At 38.5% G+C, this 22,584-nt stretch overlaps 1 protein-coding gene and 1 long non-coding RNA gene across 6 annotated transcripts in view; one reads left to right on the plus strand and one right to left on the minus strand.

The window, feature by feature from the left end:
- IGF1 (insulin like growth factor 1) overlaps positions 1-7,213 on the plus strand; it is a 78,082-nt gene extending 70,869 nt beyond the window's left edge. For all 5 annotated transcript variants that reach the window (XM_006058807.4, XM_006058811.4, XM_006058813.4 and 2 more), the window contains one exon: positions 761-7,213. Coding sequence is in view for 4 of the 5 variants with exons in the window: in XM_006058813.4 (XP_006058875.1) it covers positions 761-820 (60 nt within the window). In the remaining variant the exon portion in view is untranslated. The remainder of the gene's footprint in view (positions 1-760) is intronic.
- A 2,774-nt stretch (positions 7,214-9,987) lies between these two features.
- LOC112584537 lies at positions 9,988-19,413 on the minus strand. Its single transcript, XR_003108790.3, has 3 exons — positions 19,284-19,413; positions 15,036-15,221; positions 9,988-10,099 (listed from the first exon to the last, which is right to left on the minus strand). It is a non-coding gene; the product is annotated as an uncharacterized LOC112584537 (long non-coding RNA).
- Between the last annotated feature and the right edge of the window lie 3,171 nt (positions 19,414-22,584).

Raw genomic sequence — 22,584 nt, forward strand, 5'->3', positions numbered from 1 at the left:
AGTAAATAACAATTGGTAATACTTAGGTAGTGTTCATGGTGTTCCAGGCCTATTATAAGTGATTTTATGTCCTAATTTTTTAATCCTTAATCCTAAAAGGTAGAAACTATTATTATCCCAGTTTATGGATGAAATTGAGACATAGGAGATTGTCACTTACACAAGTTCATATGGCTAAAAAATAGAAGCACCAGGATTTGAGCACAGCTCAGAATGTCTGTGATTTTGTAGATTCCAAATCAGCTACAAAACTTCCCAATCTTCTACTTCAAAACCTCTGCATCTCTCCAGAGGAGAAAAAGAAAAAAATGAAAAGTTACCTCCTTTTTACAGAAACTAGAACAGAACCAAAAGCAATAAAACAATGGAGGATGATCCCAGGATGTGATTTTTTTTTTTTCTCTCACTAGGAAAAAGACGTTCCAAGCCAGAAGACTGGATTTTAAAGGATCCCCTTCCTATCAAGGAACCTGTGATAGTGGCAGATGAATAAACACATGCTTTTGTGTGATTACAAAGCAATTTGTGGTCCCCATGCCATCAAGGGTAAATAGAAGTAGCTTTAGTGAGGTTTGTCTAAATTAAAAACTCATGGTCATCCACTTGTTTATGTCTTTCTCAGAAAACCTTGGCCCAAGTTGTCTATTAAACTGACTGGTGAGACATAAGGTATGAAGGTTGAGATCCAATGTTAGAAATAGATGTGTTGGATACATAAAAATTCATCAAATTAATGTCACTTTTTCTCCCTTATTTTTAGGAAGTACATTTGAAGAACACAAGTAGAGGGAGTGCAGGCAACAAGAACTACAGAATGTAGGAAGACCTTCCTAAAGAGTGAAGAATGACATGCCACCGGCAGGATCCTTCGCTCTGCACGAGTTACCTGTTAAACACCAGAAGACCTACCAAAAATAAGTTTGATAACATTTCAAAAGATGGGCATTTCCCCCAATGAAATAAGTAAACATTCCAACATTGTCTTTAGGAGTGATTGTTCAAAGCTTTGCACCTTGCAAAAATGACCCTGGAGTTGGTAGATTGCTGTTGATCCTTTATCAATAATGTTCTATAGAGAAAATATATATATAGATCTTAGTCCCTGCCTCTCAAGAGCCACAAATGCATGGGTGTTGTATAGATCCAGTTGCACTAAATTTATCTCTGAATCTTGGCTGCTAGAGACATTCATTCAGCAGGCTTGTCTAAGTGGTTTATTAATTTTTTTATTTGCACTTCTTTCTACGCAACACAGGCTGTTTGTTTTACAGTGTCTGATAATCTTGTTCCTCTATCCCACTCCCTTCTCCATCACCTTTATAGTTGCTGAATTTGGCCTCCTAAACAGCAGCAGCAAGCAGTTAAGTAGCACACCAGTTTTTAACCCATAAGATTCCATCTGTGGCATTTGTACCAAATATAAGTTGGATGCATTTATTTTAGACATAAAGCTTTATTTTTTCCACATCTTGCTAAAAAATGCAAGTAGTTACAACTTTGAGGCCAATCATTTTAGGTGTATGTTTTAAGCATAGAAAGTCTCAAACTCTGAATGGTTCCTTCAAGAGATGAGTTAGTGTGTGACCTGATCAGTACTTCTCTCTTTTTATTTCTTCCATATAGAGCACTATGTAAATTTAGCATATCAATAATACAAGATATATCAAACAGTATGTAAAACTCTGTTTTTTAGTACAATGGTGCTATTTTGTAGTTTGTTATATGAAAGAGTCTGGCCAAAACGGTAAAAGGTGAAAGCAAAACTAAAGAGGAAGCCTGGAGCCAAAGGTGACACAGAGGGGAAGGGTACTCAAAACTCAAACATTTGGGAAGGAAAAGCTCCCCAATTATGCCTTCCAAGAAAAATAAGACACAAAGTCCACTGATACAAATTTGATTGGCGAGTCCAGAGAGGAGTAGAAAAAAGCAGAAGGCTAGGAATTTAATAATCCTGGTTTCTTATTCTCGCTGAAGAAACAAACATCTGACGACTCTGCCACGGACTCACCACTGTGTGACCTTGGGCAAGTCACTTCACCTCTCTGTGCCTCAGTTTCCTCATCTGCAAAATGGGGGCAATATGTAATCTACCTACCTCACAGGGGTGGTATGAGGATTAAAAAGATAAAGCTCCAGATTTTTATCCTGAGTTGCTATGAGGGCATCAAGATCAGAGCCCTTGAGTTGCTAGGATGCAAAGAATTCTATAAACAACCCATTCAGTATAGCTAGAAAATTGATAAGCTGAATGTTCTTGACATGCCAGTTCTTGTCAGTGAGGCTATCCAACTAACTGTGAAAAGCTAACAGTTCAATCTTTTTTAAAACACTTTTCAAAATAACTTAGAAACATTTGAATCTACAATTTGATTTTGAATTCTGCATTTGGATTTATAAATATAAAGTGAAAATGGAGAAAGGAAAAGAAAGGAGAAAAACAAAGATTTCTATAAGTGAAAGGATGGTTACTCCTTTTGTTAGCACGTTCTGACTCTTCCAGGCATTTACTAATAATCGAATAATTTGTTGTTGTTTAATCGCTCAATCAGTCCTACTCTTTTGCGACCCCATGGACCATAGCCCACCAGGCTTCTCTGTCCATGGGATTTCCCAGGCAAGAATACTGGAGTGGGTTTGCCATTACCTCCTCCAGGGGATCTTCCCAACCCAGGGATCGAACCCACATCTTCTGCTTGGCAGGCAGATTCTTTACCACAGAGCCACTTGGGAAACCAAATCTAATAATACTTATTTTAATATCATAAATGAGACTATTCACTTTGAAAGCCACAGTTATTTCTTCTCTTTAAGCCCAAGATTTCAAATGCTGAAATAAAAACTAATAAAAAGTAACAAATTTACTTTCCTGAATGTATTTTGTTCTATCCTTGGAAGTATATCCATAAACATATATTTAAACATTTTTTTTGACAAAAATATGCTTAACTAGAGTTGCAAATTAAGAGACAAAAGTTTCTTTCACAGCTAGAAATTTTCTAGCTCATAACTCATGTCTGCTTAGAAGAGTGGCTTCTAGTCCTCCGTGGATGTATCTTATCCATTCAATTGAAAATTGGTATCAAGAAAACCCAATGATAAGAACAAGTCCATGCTGACCTAGAAAAATATTTCCTGTCTATATATCAAGGTTTTCTTACTAAAACAACAAATCATTCATCATTCATATCTTTTTATCTGCCTTAGAATTTTTTGGTAAAAAGCAACCAGACTTGATTATTTCATGTAAATTATATCCCTTTTATTCTTGGAGAGTGTACATGCAAAACAAAAATAGCATCTTTAATTTTCATCCCTCTGGTTCACCTCAAGGTTCAGAGGCCAGAAAAAAACAGATTTCTTGTATCTCCAAACTTATGCAAAAAGAGGCCTCTTTAATGGATGTCCCTTTCAGCCAACGGGTATTTTAACCTCAGTCCACAGTGTTATTTGAATTCAGCACCTCCAGCATGCTGAGCTATGTTCTGATCACTGTGGACAATGTAAAAGAAACCATAGGTGGTTTTGCTCTTCATCTGTTTTCTAGACATATGGGTTCTGTGGATTGAGATAATGGATCCATTTTCCCAAAATGGCACTTTTGATTTTTATTTTTTATTCCTAGTGTATATCTTTTAAAATTACTGACTACCAGTAACATGTTACATGCAACCTTCTACAAACTTATATGTTTCCAGACATAGGTGAATATGTTAATTCTAAGAGTGTCTATTGACTTATTTGATTCACTAATAATTCTATTCATAACCAAAAATATCCCAGTGAGGAAAGCTTAAATATGGAAAGCCGTATTACTTTTCTTAATTTTTTCTAACACATAGTCCTATTCAACTGTATCATAAATCAGCTAATTAAAAATTAGCTAATTATGCTAACCCTCTATCTTATTTTCAAATGATTTAAAACTAGAAGTCAAATTGCTGTCACCTCCAAAAGCCAGCTGATCACTATATAGTACAGCAGAATGACCCAGTATTGACAGAAGGAAGCACATAAAATCTTACAACTCAATTTGTAAGCTTTACTTTAGAATTTTAAGATAAGGCAATATCAAGATATTTACAAAAGAACTATAAATACGTGTAAGAGTGAGCTTTCAATTTATGGGTTGATTTCCAGTTTAACTGACAACACTGAATACCTAGGTCAAATGTCCATTCCCAATTCCTCAAATAGTATAATTGTATTTTTCGAACATTTTAAAATGAGGAAGACCCACTAAAAAAGTGAAAGCATCTTTCCATCAGAATCCACTCATCTAGAGATAAGGAAAAACTCTCCCAATACTCACCCTACTCACACACACACACACACACACTCATCCTAAGAGTCCAATGGAATATTGAGAAGAAATCACTTCCTTGAAAAATCTTTGGAAAAAAAAAAAAGGCCTGGTGTCCCTTGAGGATCCTTCCCCTCCTTGGAATGTCAATGTTTGTGTAGATGAAACCATCTCATGCACTGTGGCTTCAGGGTTTCTGTTACTAGTTTATGCACTTGGGAGAATGCTTTAAAATGGAAGATGTAGCACATTTTGCTTTCCCATTTATTGTTTGGCCAGCTATGCCAATGTGGTGCTAATGTTTCTTTAAGAAAGTACTTGACTAAAAAAAAAGAAAAAAAGAAAAAAAAGAAAGCATAGACATATTTTTTTAAAGTATGAAAACAACAATTCTATAGCTAGATGGCATAAGAAAATAGCATTAGGTCTAGTCACCACCACCTTTCAACTTTTTATCACTTGCAAGTAGTGTACTGTTCACCAAATTGTGAGTTTGGGGGTGCAAAGGCAGAAGATGAAAATTGTTTTAAGTTAGAAGGCTCCATTGTTTTGTTGGCTCTCAAACTCAACAAAATTAGCAATATATTATCCAATCTGAACACTTTGATTCAGGAGCATGGAGCATAAAAGGGAAAGAAAAAAGAAAAAAGACCTTATAGGCAAATGGCAGAACTGAAAAGATGATTGAGTTACTCATTGCTTTGTGTGTGTGTGTGTGTGTGTGTGTGTGTGTGTGTGTGCTCTCTGCTCTAAAACATACTCAGCAAGTGGAGAAAATAAAAACAAAGAGAAAAATGCATAGATCACCTGCTAAAAATAGCTTCTGCCACATCCCCCTTGAGTAGTTCTTTGGCGTCGACTGGTTTAATAGAAGATATTCTCCCTTTACCTAAACATCTCAAAGAGCAGTAGCTCGCATAAAAGCAATCACTGATCTCATTGGGAAGTGTTGGAAAGTATTTCCTTCTGAGATGGGGGTTATCTACTGATAAGGACAGAGAAGAATTTATGAGAAATCGTTGAAAGAGATGGCTAACAATCTGTGAAGATTTTTTTGTTTTTGTTTTTTACTTTATACAGTCTTTATGAATATCTTAATGTTCAAAAATGACTTGTTTTTTTCTTCTTTTTTTATATTGGAATAAGGGATGATAAGTTAAACCCACATAGACTGACTTTTTAAAACTATAGGCTAGATAGAAATGTATGTTTGACTTGTTGAAGCTATAATCAGACTATTTAAAAATGTGTTTGCTATTTTTAATCTTAAAAGATTGTACTAATTTATTAGAGACAGATCCTATTTGGCTCTCTTCATTAGAAAGAGCATTTCCCTTCAAATTACCTGGGCTTTCCCATCGATGTTTTTGAAAGAATAATCTGATTTATGCATCATTATGGCATCATTTATTTTAAATTTTTAAAATAAAATAAGTGTGATTCTTCATGCCCCTCTCCTGCAATGCTCATAAACTCCAAAATCTGAAAGGGGCAAAAAACAAGAGAAAATTTTGTTGGTTCTTTGTTTTGGGTTGTTTGTTTGTTTTTGATGCTAGTGTTTAATCCTATAGTACATATTTGCTTATTGCTATGTTAATATTTTAAAAGACTTTTCTGTTAGGTATTAGAAACTGATACATAGATATCTTTTTTGTGTGATTTCTATTTAAAAAAAAAGGAGATGAGATGACTGTCTGAGCTTTAAGTGCGTGTGGTACAGGATAAAGACACAAATTTAAACAAGCAAATCCTATCTGGAGCAATACTTTTTGTAGAGAACCTCTCATAGATGAGACAGAGGCCCAGGGAAGTTTTGAAACTCTTTTTTTCCTCTTAGTCCTTATTCATTTAGTATCTGTCTCAAAATTTTGTAGAGGACTGACCAAACTGAAACCCTGAAATGAAAGGGACCTCTTTCAAAACATACATTTCACCTGTTTTCTTAATTTATGAAGCCACATTGATCTTAAACATGGTCCCCATTTCTCCCCATTCTTCAGCTGTCATTGATAAGGTCTTTCAAGAAAAAAACCACTTAAAAAGAGAACACAAAAGTTCGAATGTCACTGCCCAATTGAAATGTAAATTAAGATATAGTTTCTCCTATTTAACCCCTGCTGAATCTCACCTGTCACCTTCAAATGGCCTTCACTCTCCTTAGGATATGCCTTTTTTTTAATTGCCCAGGCCTAAATGCACTGATGTAAAAGTAGGAAAAATGAAAGAAGAACTCAAAAATCCCTTCCAAACCACCCACTGGCCCCGCTCACTTACCCATAGCAAAATCACTACTGTTAATCCCTTAATCTGATTTTTTTTGGATATTTATCTTGTACCTGCTGCTAAACACACTGCAGGAGGGACTCTGAAACCTCAAGCCACCTACTCACATCTCTTATCTGTGTCTGTGTATTATTAAAATGTCTATTCAAATATCAAAAACTTTCAAACATCATGCAGCTTGTATTCAGTTTATACAAAGGCCCCAAGTACTATGTCTGATCTCTTTTTGCTGAAAGAGCTAATGAAGCTGAAACCTGGGATTACTTCATGTGTTTTGCTTCATTTGTTTTTATCACATTTATAGGCCAAGTGTGATAAGGAAACTTACAGACACTGAATTAATCTTCCCTGCTACTCTGAAACCAGAAAATGATTGGTTATTATTCATTATATCTGTCTTAGTTCAAAACATATTTTTTATTAAATTAACTCTGTATTTGAAATTATTATTCAATTCATTTATGGCAGAGGAATATCGATCCTAATGACTTCTAAAAATGTAACTAACTGAATCATTATCTGACATTTACTGTTTAATAAGCATATTTTGAAAATGTATGGCTAGAGCGTCATAATAAAATGATATATCTTTCTTTAGTAATTATATTAAAATTAATCATGTTTGATTAATTAGTTCTTTTGGACAATGTTGGTGTAATGTGTCATTCCTTAAGAATTATATTGTAATGTAGCATTTTTATTAAGATCATTGCAGCAAATAAAACATGAAAACTTACCCAGAAAATAAAACTAATCATACACCCAGAATGGAGATATCTTACAAAATTTACAGGTTATATTTAAAAATAAATGTTTCAAAGAACTTATACAAACTATGTAAGAGATGTATGAATTGTACGATAGATGCATTAACAATAAAGCAGTTTAAGTAAGCCATCCCACTCACTGTAATCCAACAGTGAGTTATATCCCATGACACAAAGCATTTCGGAAAAACTTTTCTATCACGCAGGGTACATAATATACAAGCAGCATTTAATACACTCCCATATGGAGAGATGTTATAAGAATGTGATCTCTCAACACTGAATTTTTGTTTCAATAAATCTCATTCTTTACTGAATAGACACTGTGAATATCAAGCTCACAGTAGCATTTGTGGAAGCACCAGGTGGAAATTAGTATTGATAATTTCCCTCTTGTTGTTTGAAAGCATCTCATTCTGTTTCCCTTTACTTAAACCCTCCATGAATTATTGGAAAATTTACCTAAATGTAAAAAAGGATCACAAGTTTGGAACTTGATTTTAAGGAACTAATAATATACTAAAGTTTCCTGTATCATTTTCCCACATGGGGCTCACCTTTACACCCAATTTCATTCACTCAGAGTCTCCATGGTTCTTCCGAGGACCAAAGCGAGGACTAAACTTCCTCATTCGGCTTGTGCTCAGAACCGTGCCTCCTGTGACCATAAGCGTCTACGTGCATTGTGTACAGCATGTGACGTGTGTGGCTCATCTAGGTACAGCCTTTTCATTAGAAGTTTTATGGATGGTGAAGTAAGAGGGCAGAAAGACATCAAACATAACTGTTATCTTAGTAAGTTCCCTTCCTCTCTTCTGCAAACTCTCTCAGAAATTACTTCCTTTCCAACCCTTCATCTTCTCCCCTTGAAAGAACTTGCAAGAAAATTCTACTACAGTTCTCCACCACAGCTTTGCCCATAGTGGGAACTGGGGCAGGCCAGCTCACCTTTTATCACTGCATGTGCCCCAAAGTTGTTTCTTTCCTAAACAAAAGAGCAATTCTGTCCCCAAAGAAGTGTCTTCTTTCAAGATCATCAAGGTCAAATTGTAGTCTCTTTTTAAAAATTATATTTTTCCTTCTTATAAGATCTGTGTGAGTGATAAATTATCACCACCCCAACAATGGTTAATATTTTCTGAGCACTAACTATGGATCAGTCACTACACTAAGTAGTTCACCTATATTTTATCATTAGTCTTTATAAAAAACCCTATGAGTCTGGCACTATTATGAGCCCTATTATACACATGAGGAAATGGAGGTTCAAAGACATTATTTAACTTGCTCAAAGTCAGAGACAGGCAGAGCAGCCTTGAAGCTGGGTTTGAAGACATCAAAACATGTGCTTTCACTACTTCATCATTCATGCCCCAATCCAGATGCAAAGACAATTCTATACACTGATACATTTTTGTTCATATTTGGTTTTATGAGGCAGAAATAGAGCTAATTGGATGTTTGAGAGATAAACTATTTTTGAATATGAACTTAAGATGAATCAGCATTTCTGCTCAATAATCAATATATCTAACCGGGCTTTTAACCTTTACGGCCATTCCTCTACAGTCCACGTCCCAGTGTCGTTTTGTGATAGCCCTTCCCATCAGGCATGTAATACCCAAGGGTAAATCAGTCTCAGCCAGGAAAGGTATGTCTTGAGTCCTTACATAATTCAGAAATAAACTCTTTCTAAAAAAGTAAAACTAGAAACTGATCACAAAGAATCTTGCCCAAGAGCTCTGGTAACAGTGCACCTATTGTTCTCGTGATGGTTTGTCAAAGTCAGTGAGGTCTCAAGAAACATGGTTGAAGCAAGGCTTCCACAGACAAAAACATGGACTCCCAGAGTCCATGCTCCTAGTTTCTATATCCCTGACCTTCTAAAAGGCCTTAGTTATCCCACTCTAGGGATTCCCAGTGGGTATAGTTCTAGCCCTAGATGGCATTTGGGAAATGTTGAGAGATATTTGGGGTTGTCAATCACAATGATTAGGGGGTATTATGGATATTTATTGGGCAGAGGTTAGAGTTCCAGACTCTTCATGCAGATGATAAACCTATTTATAATTACCTAAGCATGATTTTAACATAAATTGAATTTTCCAGGAATGCTACCATTGAGAACTAAGTGGAAGGTGATAACTTATTTCATTTGTAACTTTATCAAGCATTGTCCACTGTTCCAGAAAAAGCATCATTAATGGCAATGCTAATTGTGCTATTTGAATCTCTTCATTTTCTACCTGTATCAGTCCTCTTACAGCTGTCATGTTCATAATTTTCCACATGGGGTGAATATCTGACCACTTCACTATGTTTTCTAATAGAGTTGAGCCTTAGCATTTCTGTTTTGCAATGCATGTTATTTTGCTACAAACTGTTTTCATTCTACTTTATATTACAGTTCAGGCATCACTTTTATTTTTGTTGAACTTGTGTATGTATTATCTATGAATTTCACTTTGGGATATTAAAGAGTATATCATAAAATGTTTGCTATAAAAAGGGGAGCTTTGGGTATGATAGGGCTGAATACAACAATTATGATCCTACCTGAGTCATGATGACAGATGGATGGCAGAGCCTTTGCCTTCTTCCCAGTGAGGCATTAAAAGTGTAGAGCTGAGCTGAAAGCTTGTATCTCCCTCACCTGTTTATGGATAGAGATAAACCTCTTTGGGATCCAATAAAGGATAATGGTTATGGTTAATACAACATCTGTTTTCTAAATGTTCTTTCCTTCACCCTGTGATGGGATGAGATGATTTGGAAAAGAATAAAGCAATCAGTGAAAACAGAAACATATGTAAATTGGATTTGAGACAATAGCAGCAATACATCAGAAGTAAAATTTGACCTTGGATTTCAAGCAAGGTCGGAAATGTGGCCTAGAAGGGAGGTTTCTCTTTATAATGGTTACTACCAGGTAAGTTAAGAGTAAGTAACTGTCCTATGACTTTCTAACTCTACTGCATTTATTGAAGTCAGTGGCTCCCACTAGTCCCCAAACTCCTCCACTTGAGGGAACACTGGGGAGAGGCTCTTCAAATGGAAATTTGGGGGATTCATAGTCTGTATTCACAGCAACTTCTCTACATAAGTGCTGTGGCTGAATCCTCCATTCCATCCTACAAACACAGAACTCGAGTGTAAGTGTCTAAAGGATGTGATAGACAAACAGAGATGGAGAAAGTGCCCCCCTAGAGAGGGAAGGAGACAGCAGTAAGAGAGGCAGAAATCATACTCAGGATTGTACTCTCACACCTTATTTGGCCCAGATCTTCTAATTCAGCCACTTTTCTAGAATCTAAAATATTCAGATAGGGTTACTCCAGGACCAATATTCTCTCCCTATTTTTTTGTTTTTTCTGTCTGTCTCTCCTTTAAAGATCTTTTGGAAATGGAAACATTTCCATTCCTTTCCTGAAGTGAAAGTGAAAGTATTAGTTGCTGAGTCAGGTCTGACTCTCTGCGACCCCATGGACAGTAGCCCGCCAGGCTCCTCTGGGCGTGGAATTCTCCAGGCAAGAATACTGAAGTGGGTAACCATTTCCTTCTCCAGAGAATCTTCCCGACCCAGAGACTGAACTTGGGTCTCTTGCATTGCAGGCAGATTCTTTACCATCTGAGCCATTCTCTTAGTTAATATTGAAAAGTTCTTTTCTGGTATCTCTAGTCTTCACTGCAGTAGTAAAAGATACAGTGAAATAATTTAATATATATTTATGCTAGAATGTACTGGATGTTCATCTATTTGCTCTCATATCCATTTCCCAACGTTCTATTTATCTGCTCTGTTTCACAAGGAGCTACATTTTCTAGCTCCTGTTTCTCTGATTTCCAGGTAGGTTTGGCTAACAGGAGGCACTAACAGCAAGAGAGATCAGGAAGAAGGAAGAAGCCAGGGTGTTTCCTTCCTTTTCCTCTGCTTCAAGTAGCATCTTCAGCAGTAATTGCAGGCTCTGCCTCCCACTTGGAGCAGCACACTGTCCCCCAGGTAGACCTAAATCCATTCACGGCTTTTCTCAGATGGGAATATGACTTCCTCTCTGTGTCTCCCCAGTTCTAGAGACGGCAGTGACTTCCTGATGATGTTGATCTCTGGACTGACTCCCTTCTCTTATATAACTACTTATTTCTCCCATCACCTGTATTAAATATCCTCTGATTAAGATACCTAGAATCATTTCAGCTTCCCTCTCTGGACCTTAACTAATCAGTTCAGTTCAGTTCATTCACTCAGTCAAGTCTGACTCTTTGCAACCCCATGAACTGCAGCACACCAGGCCTCCCTGTCCACCACCAACTCCCGGAGTTCACCTAAACCCATGTTCATTGAGTCGGTGATGCCATCCAGCCATCTCATCCTCTGTCATCCCCTTCTCCTCCTGCCCTCAAGCTTTCCCAGCATCAGGGTCTTTTCCAACGAGTCAGCTCTTCACATCAGGTGGCCAAAGTATTGGAGTTTCAGCTTCAAAATCACTCTTACCAATGAACACCCAGGATTGATCTCCTTTAGGATGGACTGGTTGGATCTCCTTGCAGTCCAGGGGACTCTCAAGAGTCTTCTCCAACACCACAGATCAAAAGCATCAATTCTTCGACCCTCAGCTTTCTTCACAGTCCAACTCTCACATCCATACATGACCACTGGAAAAACCATAGCCTTGACTAGACGGACCTCTGTTGGCAAAGTAATGTCTCTGCTCTTTAATATGCTGTCTAGGTTGGTCATAACTTTCCTTCTAAGGAGTAACCATCTTTTAATTTCATGACTGCAATCAACATCCGCAGTGATTTTTGAGCCCAGAAAAATAAAGTCTCTCACTGTTTCCACTGTCTCCCCATCTATCTGCCATGAAGTGATGGGACTGGATGCCATGATCTTAGTTTTCTGAATGTTGAGCTTTAAACCAACTTTTTCACTCTCCTCTTTCACTTTCATCAAGAGGCTCTTTAGTTCTTCTTCACTTTCTGCCATAAGGGTGGTGTCATCTGCATATCTGACGTTATTGATATTTCTCCTGGCAATCTTGATTCCAGCTTGTGCTTCTTCCAGCCCAGCGTTTCTCATGATGTACTCTGCATATAAGTTAAATAATCAGGGTGACAATATACAGCCTTGACGTACTCCTTTTCCTATTTGGAAGCAGTCTGTTGTTCCATGTCCAGTTCTAACTGTTGCTTCCTGACCTGCATGTAGGTTTCTCAAGAGGCAGGTCAAGTGGTCTGGTATTCCCATCTCTTTCAGAATTTTCCAGTTTATTGTGATCCACAGAGTCAAAGGCTTTGGCATGGTCAATAAAGCAGAAATAGATGTTTTCTTGGAACTCTTGCTTTCTCGATGATCCAGCAGATGCTGGCAATTTGATCTCTGGCTCCTCTACCTTTTCTAAAACCAGCTTGAACATCTGGAAGTTCATGGTTCACATATTGCTGAAGCCTGGCTTGGAGAATTTTGAGCATTACTTTACTAGTGCGTGAGATGAGTGCAATTGTGTGGTAGTTTGAGCATTCTTTGGCATTGCTTTTCTTTGGGATTGGAATGAAAACTGACCTTTTCCAGTCCTGTGGCCACTGCTGAGTTTTCCAAATTTGCTGGCATATTGAGTGCAGCACTTTCACAGCATCATCTTTCAGGATTTGAAATAGCTGAACTGGAAATCCATCACCTCCACTAACTTTGTTCGTAGTGATGCTTCCTAAGGCCCACTTGACTTCACATTCCAGGATGTCTGGCTCTAGGTCAGTGATCACACCATCATGGTTATTTGGGTCGTGAAGCTCTTTTTTTGTACAGTTCTGTGTATTCTTGCCACCTCTTAATATCTTCTGCTTCTGTTAGGTCCCTACCATTTCTGTCCTTTATTGAGCCTATCTTTGCATGAAATGTTCCCTTGGTATCTCTAATTATCTTGAAGAGACCTCTAGTCTTTTCCATTCTATTGTTTTCCTCTATTTCTTTGCATTGATCACTGAAGACGGCTTTCTTATCTCTCCTTACTTTCTTTGGAACTCTGCATTCAGAGGGGTATATCTTTCCTTTTCTCCTTTGCTTTTCACTTCTCTTCTTTTCACAGCTATTTGTGAGGCCTCCCCAGACAGCCATTTTGCTTTTTTGCATCTCTTTGTCTTTTGGGGATGGTCTTGATTCCTGTCTCCTGTACAATGTCACGAACCTCATTCCATAGTTCATCAGGCACTCTGTCTGTCAGATCTAGTCCCTTAAATCTATTTCTCACTTCCACTGTATAGTCATAAGGGATTTGATTTAGGTCATACCTGAATGGTGTAGTGGTTTTCCTTACTTTCTTCAATTTCAGTCTGAATTTGGCAATAAGGAGTTCATGATCTGAGCCACAGTCAGCTCCTGGTCTTGTTTTTGCTGACTGTATAGAGCTTCTCCATCTGTGGCTGCAAAGAATATAATCAATCGGATTTCGGTGTTGACCATCTGGTGATGTCCATGTGTAGAGTCTTCTCTTGTGTTGTTGGAAGAGAGTGTTTGCTATGACCAGTGCATTCTCTTGGCAGAACTCTATTAGCCTTTGCCCTGCTTCATTCTTTACTCCAAGGCACAGGAAAAACATAGAGGTAAGAAGCATGAGTGCTAAAATCAGGCAGATGTAGGTGTGTGTTGTGGCTCTGACCCTTCTAGCTGAGTTCTCTAGACAAACAACTTCTGTGAGGCTCGGTTTCCTCTTTTGTAAAATGGTATTAATAACAACAACAACAACAACAATATCTACCTCTTACTGGTATTTGAAGATTAAACACTATCATGCAACAGTTCCTCAGTTTCTAGGTTTCTCAAAATTGTAAAATTTCCAAAAATAAGAGTAGAATTTTCAAGAAACTGAAATAGGATGGCAAAGTCTTTATTTGGTTCAAGTAAGGACATTTTAAAAAACCAATCATTATCACCATGTGATTCAGAGGGAATCATTTGAAAACATGACATGAATATAATCTCAGGCTAAAGAGCAGTCTCCTAAATTTAACGAATTAATCTTTATGGTAAACTCATCACATCATCTCAATTGATCCGTTTCATCTTTTTGGTTTCTCTGTGGCTGAAAACACTGGCGCAGTCCAGCACTAGTCAGCTCCTCAGTTCTTGCTGATACTTTTGTTGTCGCTACTTCTATTATTATTATTAAGAATGACAGTACTTATTAAGGATATAAGATATTCAAGGCACAGTGCTCTCCATTGGCTTTGTCACACACCCTTTTCCATGTACACTCTGACTCATGGCCTCAACTATTCTGAACAAGTGACCACCTCCTCCCCTAATTTTACTCTGACTTAGCATTTCAAGGGGAAAGTAATGTTTGAGCCAAAAAAAAAATCCTTATACTACAAAAGCAAATGTAAAAGTTCAAGTCTAGCATTTTCTTGCTGTGTCACTTTAATCCTTTCTTGTCACTTTAATCCTTTCTCTTTCCTCTCCCTAGCCCAGCCCATCCCAGTCAGCACAGCTACAAATTTTCCATATAATGATTTTTAACTATTTATATGATATTTTCAGGCACTTCCTAAATAATACCAAAACATTTAATATAAGTAATTCAAAGAAACAATGCAAATAAGTCGGTTATTTGTCATCATGCAAAATCTCCATTGGCTTTGTATTTTTAAATAATTTCTCAACCAGTTTTACTGGCTTTTTCAGCACATACCTTCAATTATTCTGCCTTTTAGTTTTAGTCATATTTGTTCCAATCCATATTCTTCTAAGTCATCACGATTATTCTTAGCAATTGCTATTAAATGATATTTGATGGTCTGGTCTCTTACTTCTCAGTTTTTTTCAGCTTTCCATAATATCAAATAATAGAAATATCCCTCATGAGGCAAACACATCCCTGAAAGAGAAGAGAATATATTTTCAAGTTATTCTTAAGCTGTAAGAATTTACTTTTTATCTTTCATTGTGTGTGTAACATTATTCCGAATCCTCTTTGGGGTTACTCCTGCAGGACCCAAGGGGTGTATCAGTCACTGGAAAAGCAACTTGAGAATCTCTGGGATTGATTTTTGAAAATGCAGTATCCACAGAAACAGACCTCAGATGCTATCCCAGCAAATGCTGGCAACTCTACACTTCTGTGGAAGATGCCTTCTGTGGGTTTGCCCAACGGCTGTCTGTGGAGACCATCACTCTTAAACACAGCACATTCTATGCTGTATCCTTGTATGACCATTGCAAGAATTCTGAGTGTAGAGTTGTATTTCCCAGAAAGAATACATAGCAAGCTAAAAGCAGCTGGATAAGATAAGGAAAATCAGTCAGTGAAAGGTTTGCTTAGAGGCTCTGGGGTATGTTTAAGCCCTCCAGGGTTTATTTGTATAGTGTTAATAAGCCAATTCTAAAAGTCAAACAGATAAAACTCCAAAACTCATAAGTAAACTCTTGCACTGAAGTACCACATATCCCTGGATCAGTACACTGCTTTTTACCTAAGAAGTCAATGAATGTGGGAACCAGATGTGGGTGGCCATCAACAGGACAGTTTCATGTGCATTTGGTCAGGCTATTGCCTCTGAAAACTTGGTCTCTGTCCCATGATCTGAGGGAGGAAGGAAAACTAAGCTTTTTGAAGAAGCACCCCAGATAAACCCACGTGGAGCCATTCTTCCAGTAGTTTTAATGACTTGCAAACCACCACTCACACTTTCTCACTGGGCCCCCTGGGGACCCATGCTACATAGTTTAGAGACAGGCAGACAGGATTAAGGGTAAGGTCTGTGAACCACGGAACACAATTTTCCTCTCCATGAAACGAACTGGCCCTTCTGGGGATCAAACCTCTGACCTTGTGCTCATTAACACTCTACTCCAACCGTGCCCAAAACAAATACAAGTTTGAAGCCAGAGGAGCTTCAAACCACACTTAAGAATGTAATCAACAGAGCCACAGGGAAACACATAAAGTAAACACTTTGTATATAGGCAAAAAGAACAGACGTTTTGGAAAGTGCCTACATTTTCTGAATCCCTTAGTCATCTGAAGGCTTACTGGAAATTTCCACTTGGATATCTTCCATCATTTTGACTTCAATCATTTTCCTGCCTCAGCCCCCACCCCTGAAAGGAATTTACCATTTGGAACTTTCAGTTTATGGCACCATCACTCAGTCAACCAAGTTCAGAAACTTGGAGCTGTCCTTAGCAACACATTTGATCATCCAATGCATATTTAGTCCAAAACAAAATTCATTAAGGCCTTTATTTAAATATCTCTCATATCTCTTCTCCTGCCTATCCCCAGCAGCATCACCACAATCCAAACCTCATCACCTTCTGGATATTATGATAACTGCCTACCAGCTTTTGCTTCTCTGATCCATTTTATATACCATTTGTAAAATTCTGCTTTGTACACCTTCTCAGAAACTTCAGTGGCTACTGTTCCAACTTGATATCTTACATTTTCCCAAAATCTATTACAACTAAACTATTTCTATTCATCCCCATCTTTGCATATGCCCCTCTTTTCTAAATATCCAAAGGCTAGCCACCATTAAAGACACAGTGCATATTTCATTTCTGGCTTTCTAGGCTACTTGAAACCCTGTAGATCTATCTCTTTTGAACTCTTGGACCCTACATTAGCAGTACTATTCATTAGGACTTTAATTCTCTAATAATCTATCATGATGTTATTTCTTCTTCTATGGAACACTTGTCTATCAATCATATTGTAAATCTCTGAAGGCAGAGATTTGGCTTTTAACCCTCAGGTATTTACTGAGCCTTAATGTATGAGCAATACTATTTTGGGAATATAATAATGAACAAAAGAGACTTACACTATAAGAGGAAGATGGACAGTAGACAAATATATGAACAAGATACTTTCAAATAGTAGAGAAAACTAGAGGCCAATTCAAGAAAACATGGATTGAATCAGTATTACTAATTCATCTCTTTTCTGGGGCCAAGCTATTCAATGGAGAAGTCGAATTCTTACAAAACAAATTACTATCCCCTTTTGCTTTGGGTTCACTTTTCCTCGAGCATTCTCTCCCTTAACAAAGTCCATCCTGTCATCTGGTTTTCTCCACCATGAAGACTGATCTCTTTTCTGGAATTCAGTCATTATAATCCACTGCCTGACAATCACCTCCACCTAGAACTGTCCAGTACAGCAGCCACTGAACAACAGGTTGAAATTGGGATATGCTGTGGGTATAAAATATGTACTAGATTTCAAAGAGCATGAAAATATACTAGTATTTTTGTCATTTTTATATTGACTAAGTGTTGGCACAATAATATTTTGGCATTAAGTAAAATATATTATCAAAATTAGTTTCATCTGTTTCTCTTTACTTTTTTAAATGTGACTGCTAGAAAATTTTTTAATGACACATGGCTTACGTTTGTGTCTCTCATCGTATTTCTATCAGACAGTGCTTACCCAGAAGATCTATGAAACATTCAAAAGATATTGAGCACTTACTGTATACTAGGCATGATTCTACTTGATACCTAACTTCTAGTATTGCTAGTACTTCAGTTCAAACTGAAGGTTTCTTTTCCTTTCCCCAAGGTATTCTGTATGTTGGCTTTCCTGTGTATTATACGTGTTTTGTATTGCAACCCTATGGACTGTAGCCTGCCAGCCTCCTCTGCTCTTGGAATTTTCCAGGCAAGAATACTGGAGTGGGTCGCCATTTCCTTCTCCAGGGGATCTTGCCTACCCAGAGATTGAACTCTCATTTCTTGCATCTTCTGCAGTGGCAGGTGGATTCTTTACCACTCGTGCCACCTGGGAAGCTGATATGTTGGCCTTCCTACCTTTGTTCATGATTCTGTCCCAACTTTTCCAAGTTAGGAAGTCAGGTATCTTTATCCTTTTTTTCACAGCTCATCATTTGCCAAATCTTGTCATGTTTCCTCTGTCGCATGGTCTCTATTTCCTCCCTCCCTTCTTGTCTCATACCACTGTTATTGATATCTCTCGAAGAATAATTTAGTAAGATTTCTGCTCCTGTTGGGCTTCCCTTGTGGCTCAGAAGTAAAGAATCTGCCTGCAATGCAGGAGACGCAGGAGACGTGGGTTTGATCCTCTGGAGGAGGGCATGGCAACCCACTCCAGTATTTTTCCTGGAGAACCCTATGGACAGAGGAGCCTGGTGGGCTACAGTCCATAGGGTCACAAAGAGTCAGACACGACTGAAGCAACTTAGCTTGCATGCCGCTCACGTTACTGAAACACAAGTCCATGTGCCTGATGAACGATGAGGCCAAGCAATACCAAAACATCCAACTTTGGGGCAGAGAAGGTTTACAACAAGTCCATGCAAGGTTTGTAGCTCATGCCTTAAAAACCCCTGAACCCCCCACAAGCTTTCAGCAAAGCCCTTTTCTAGGAAAGGTGAGGAAGGCACATGGGTTGTAAACTTCTTCCTGTCAGATCCTTTGTTCTTGAGGTCAGGTCATGATCAGGTAACAATGTTCCTGTAAACCTCCACCAAACAAATGTTATTCTGTTCTAACAAGAAAGGGCAAGGTTCCGAGGGACAGCTTTCACCCCACAATGTCCCAGTCCTAACTAAGAGAAGGCAGATCTCAGTTGGCAGCTTCCTGAGGGCCAGGTCCCCAGACCCTGCCCAACTGTAGCAGTGCCCAGGACCCAACTGGCCCTCAGACTCCACAGGCCACCCCACAGGGAGGGGAGGTGGGGGATGGCCAGATCCCACAGACTGCGACCCAGGCAGACTACTGCTGCCCTTAGGTCACAGAGACAGGGATGGAAGAGAGGTTCACCGCTCCCTCAAGACCTGGGCCAAGGCCAGTGGGCTGCCTGCTGCTGGAACATGCAGTCCCCAGCCTGCTCCCTGAAACACCAGTTCACCTGCTGGCCCAGGGCCCTGTGAGCTGGGGGCCCCAGAGGCGAAAGTCGGGATCTGCCTCTTACCTCACTCTCTGCTTGAGGACCACTATTCCACCAACAAATGGGACCACTAATGGTCACTCACTGACAGTTGGTTGCTTGTGGGAGGGGCCCACTATGGCAGTGATCAGTGGCTGAAGAGGACCACTAATGGTTGCTCATTGAAGTTGGTTGCTTTTGGGAGGGGTCTTCTGACAGGCATGGACCAATGGCGGAGCAGTACTACTAATGGTACTGGGTAACTGTTGCCGGGTAACAGGTGAGGGGGTCAGTAACGGTGAACAGCCACAGCCGTGTGCTAAGGGCTTCCATATCTCCCCGTTTCTGACTCAGTGGAAAAGGCCTGATGCTGGGAAAGATTGAAAGCAAAAGGAGAAGGGGATGGCAGATAAGATGGTTACATAGCATCATGGACTCAATGGACATAAATTTGAGCAAACTCTAGGAGATACTGGAGGACAGAGGAGCCTGGTGTGCTGCAGTCCATGGGGTCACAAAGAGTAGGGCACACTTAGCAAATAAACAACAACAAATTTCCCCATTCCCATCTAACCTGTACGTAGGTACTATATCAGTTTTCCAAATCTAACACACTGATAACAGAATCAAAGAATGTTACAACTGAAGGAACACTGGGCATCCTTGTGGGATCCTTTCAAAATAATGAATAGACAAGTGTTATAGAGGGAGTACTGCCTATTTGCCATGAACGCTTAAGTACCTCACATGTATTAGTGAGTTCAGTTCAGCTCAGTCACTCAGTCATGTCCAACTCTTTGCAAACCCATGGACTGCAGCACCCCAGGCTTCCCTGTTCATCACCAACACCTGGAGCTTGCTCAAACTCATGTCCATTGACTTGGTACATGCACAGTCACATTTAATCATTCCAACAACCTTATGTGGGAGATATTATTAATACACCCATTTTGCAGATAGGGATCCCAAGGTCCAGAGACATGAAGTAAATGCTTCAAAACACAACACCAGTTGTGAGCCCAGGCCTATCTGACGCCAGAGGCCTTGCTCTTAATTTCTATGCTGTATTATCAGAGTGAATAGGGAAAGTCTTCATAATCCTGTTCCCCTAAACTTGCTATTCACTCCATATCAGGAAATGATACCACTACTAACCCAGGGGCTCAGGTAAAAAAAACTTAAGTCCTTTTTGGTATCTGTCTCGCACACTCCAATCAAATTCATCAGCAAACCCCATTATCTCTCCAATACAAATATATCCCAAGTTCGCTTTCTCACTATCTGCATATATATATCCTCATGTTGTAGTTGTGGTTGTGGTTTAGTCACTAAGTTGTGTCCGACTCTTGCAACCCCATGGGCTTCTCTGATAGCTAAGATGGTAACAAATCTGCCTGCAATGCAGGATATGTGGGTTCAATCCCTGGGTCAGGAAGATTCCCTAAATAAGAAAATAACAACCAATTCCAGTATTCCTGCTGGAAAGTTCCATGGACAGAGGGGCCTGGCCGGCTACAGTCCATGGGGTCACAAAGAGTTGGACATGACTGAGCAACTAACACACATATACACACCTGGACTGTAGCTGGCCAGGCTCCTCTGTCCATGGGATTTCACAGGAAAAATACTAGAGTGGGTTGCCATTTCCTTCTCCAGGGAATCTTCTTGACCCAGGGATCGAACCCATATCTCCTGCATTTGCAGGTAGATTCTCTACCACTGAGCCACCAGGGAAGCCCCATATATCTTTATATAACACAAAGAAAATAGAAGAATGAAAATAATAAGGATGAGAATAGAAATGAAGACAGGAGCTACAAAGAAAACAATTTAGCCTTTCTGGGAAAATCATTGTCAAGACTGATCAATAAAAAAAATTACTTAAGATAAAAAAATAAAATAAAAAAAATATAAAACAGCTTGTGCAGTGCAATATCAAAAAATAAACAATCCAACTGAAAAATGGACAGAAGACCTAAATAGACATTTCTCTAAAGAAGACATACAGATGGCCAACAAATACATGAAAAGATGCTCAATATCATTAATTATTAGAGAACTGAAAATCAAAACTATGAAGAAGTGTCATCTCACACCAGTCAGAATGGACATCATCTAAAAATCTACAAATAATCAACACTGGAGAGGCGTGGAGAAAAGGGAAGCCTCCTACACCATTGGTGGGCATGTAAATTGGTACCGTTATGAAGAACAGTATGGAGATTCCTTAAAAACTAAAAGTAGAGCCATCATTTGGCCCAGTAATTCCACTCCTGGGCATATATCTGGAGAAAACCAGAATTCCAAAGGATGCATGCACCCCGATCATTGCAGCACTATTTACAATAGTCAGGACACGGAAGCAACCTAAATGTCCATCAACAGAGGAATGGATAACAAAGATGTGATACACATAAACAGTGGAATATTACTCAGCCATAAAAAAGAAGGAAATAATGTCATTTGCAGAGATGTTGGTGGACTTAGAGATCATCATACAGAATGAAGCAAGTCAGAGGAGAAAAGCAAATGTTGAATAATATCACTTATATGTGGAATCTAGAAAAATGGTACAGATGAACATATTCACAAAGCAGAAATAGAGTCACAGATGCAGAGAACTTATGGTTACCAATGGAGGAAATAGGGGGTGAGATAAATTGGGAGACTAGGACTAACATATTAATATATACACTACTATATATAAACCTACTGTATAGCACAGGGAACTCTACTCAGTGCTCTATGGTTACATAAATGGGAAGGAAATCCAAAAAAGAATGTATTCTTATATGTATATCTGATTCACTTTGCTGCACAACAGAAACGAACACAACATTGTAAAGCAACAATACACCAATAAAATTAATTTTAAAAATAAGTAAATAAAATATGAAATGTAAAAAAGTAGAAGTATCCAGTATCTATATAAAATTCCTGTAAGTCAATATAAAAATACAAATAACCTAGTAGAAAAATGGGCAAAAGATATAAACATAGAACTCATGGAAATAAACATACAAATGGCTGTCTTTTCTATGTCGAAAAAAAAAAAGTGTTTGAAAAAAAAGTGCTCAATTTCATTTATAAGCAGAAAAATAAAAAATTAAGCAATGAAATAGAATTTTTACTCATATTGACAAAATTTTTAAGTTTGGTAATACCAAGTATTGACTAGAGTACGGGAAAACAGATATTCTCATGAGTATCCTGCTTATGGACGGTATAAGCTGGTTCATTGAAGGGCAAGTGGGTAATAATAATTAAGATTTTAAGTGCCCATATCCTGTGATCCATTGATTTTACTTCTGCCCTAGAGAAGTCCTCTCACCTGTATGTACATGAA

This window comes from Bubalus bubalis, chromosome 4, assembly GCF_019923935.1.
Source record: "Bubalus bubalis isolate 160015118507 breed Murrah chromosome 4, NDDB_SH_1, whole genome shotgun sequence".
In the NCBI taxonomy this organism is placed as follows: Eukaryota; Metazoa; Chordata; class Mammalia; order Artiodactyla; family Bovidae; genus Bubalus; species Bubalus bubalis.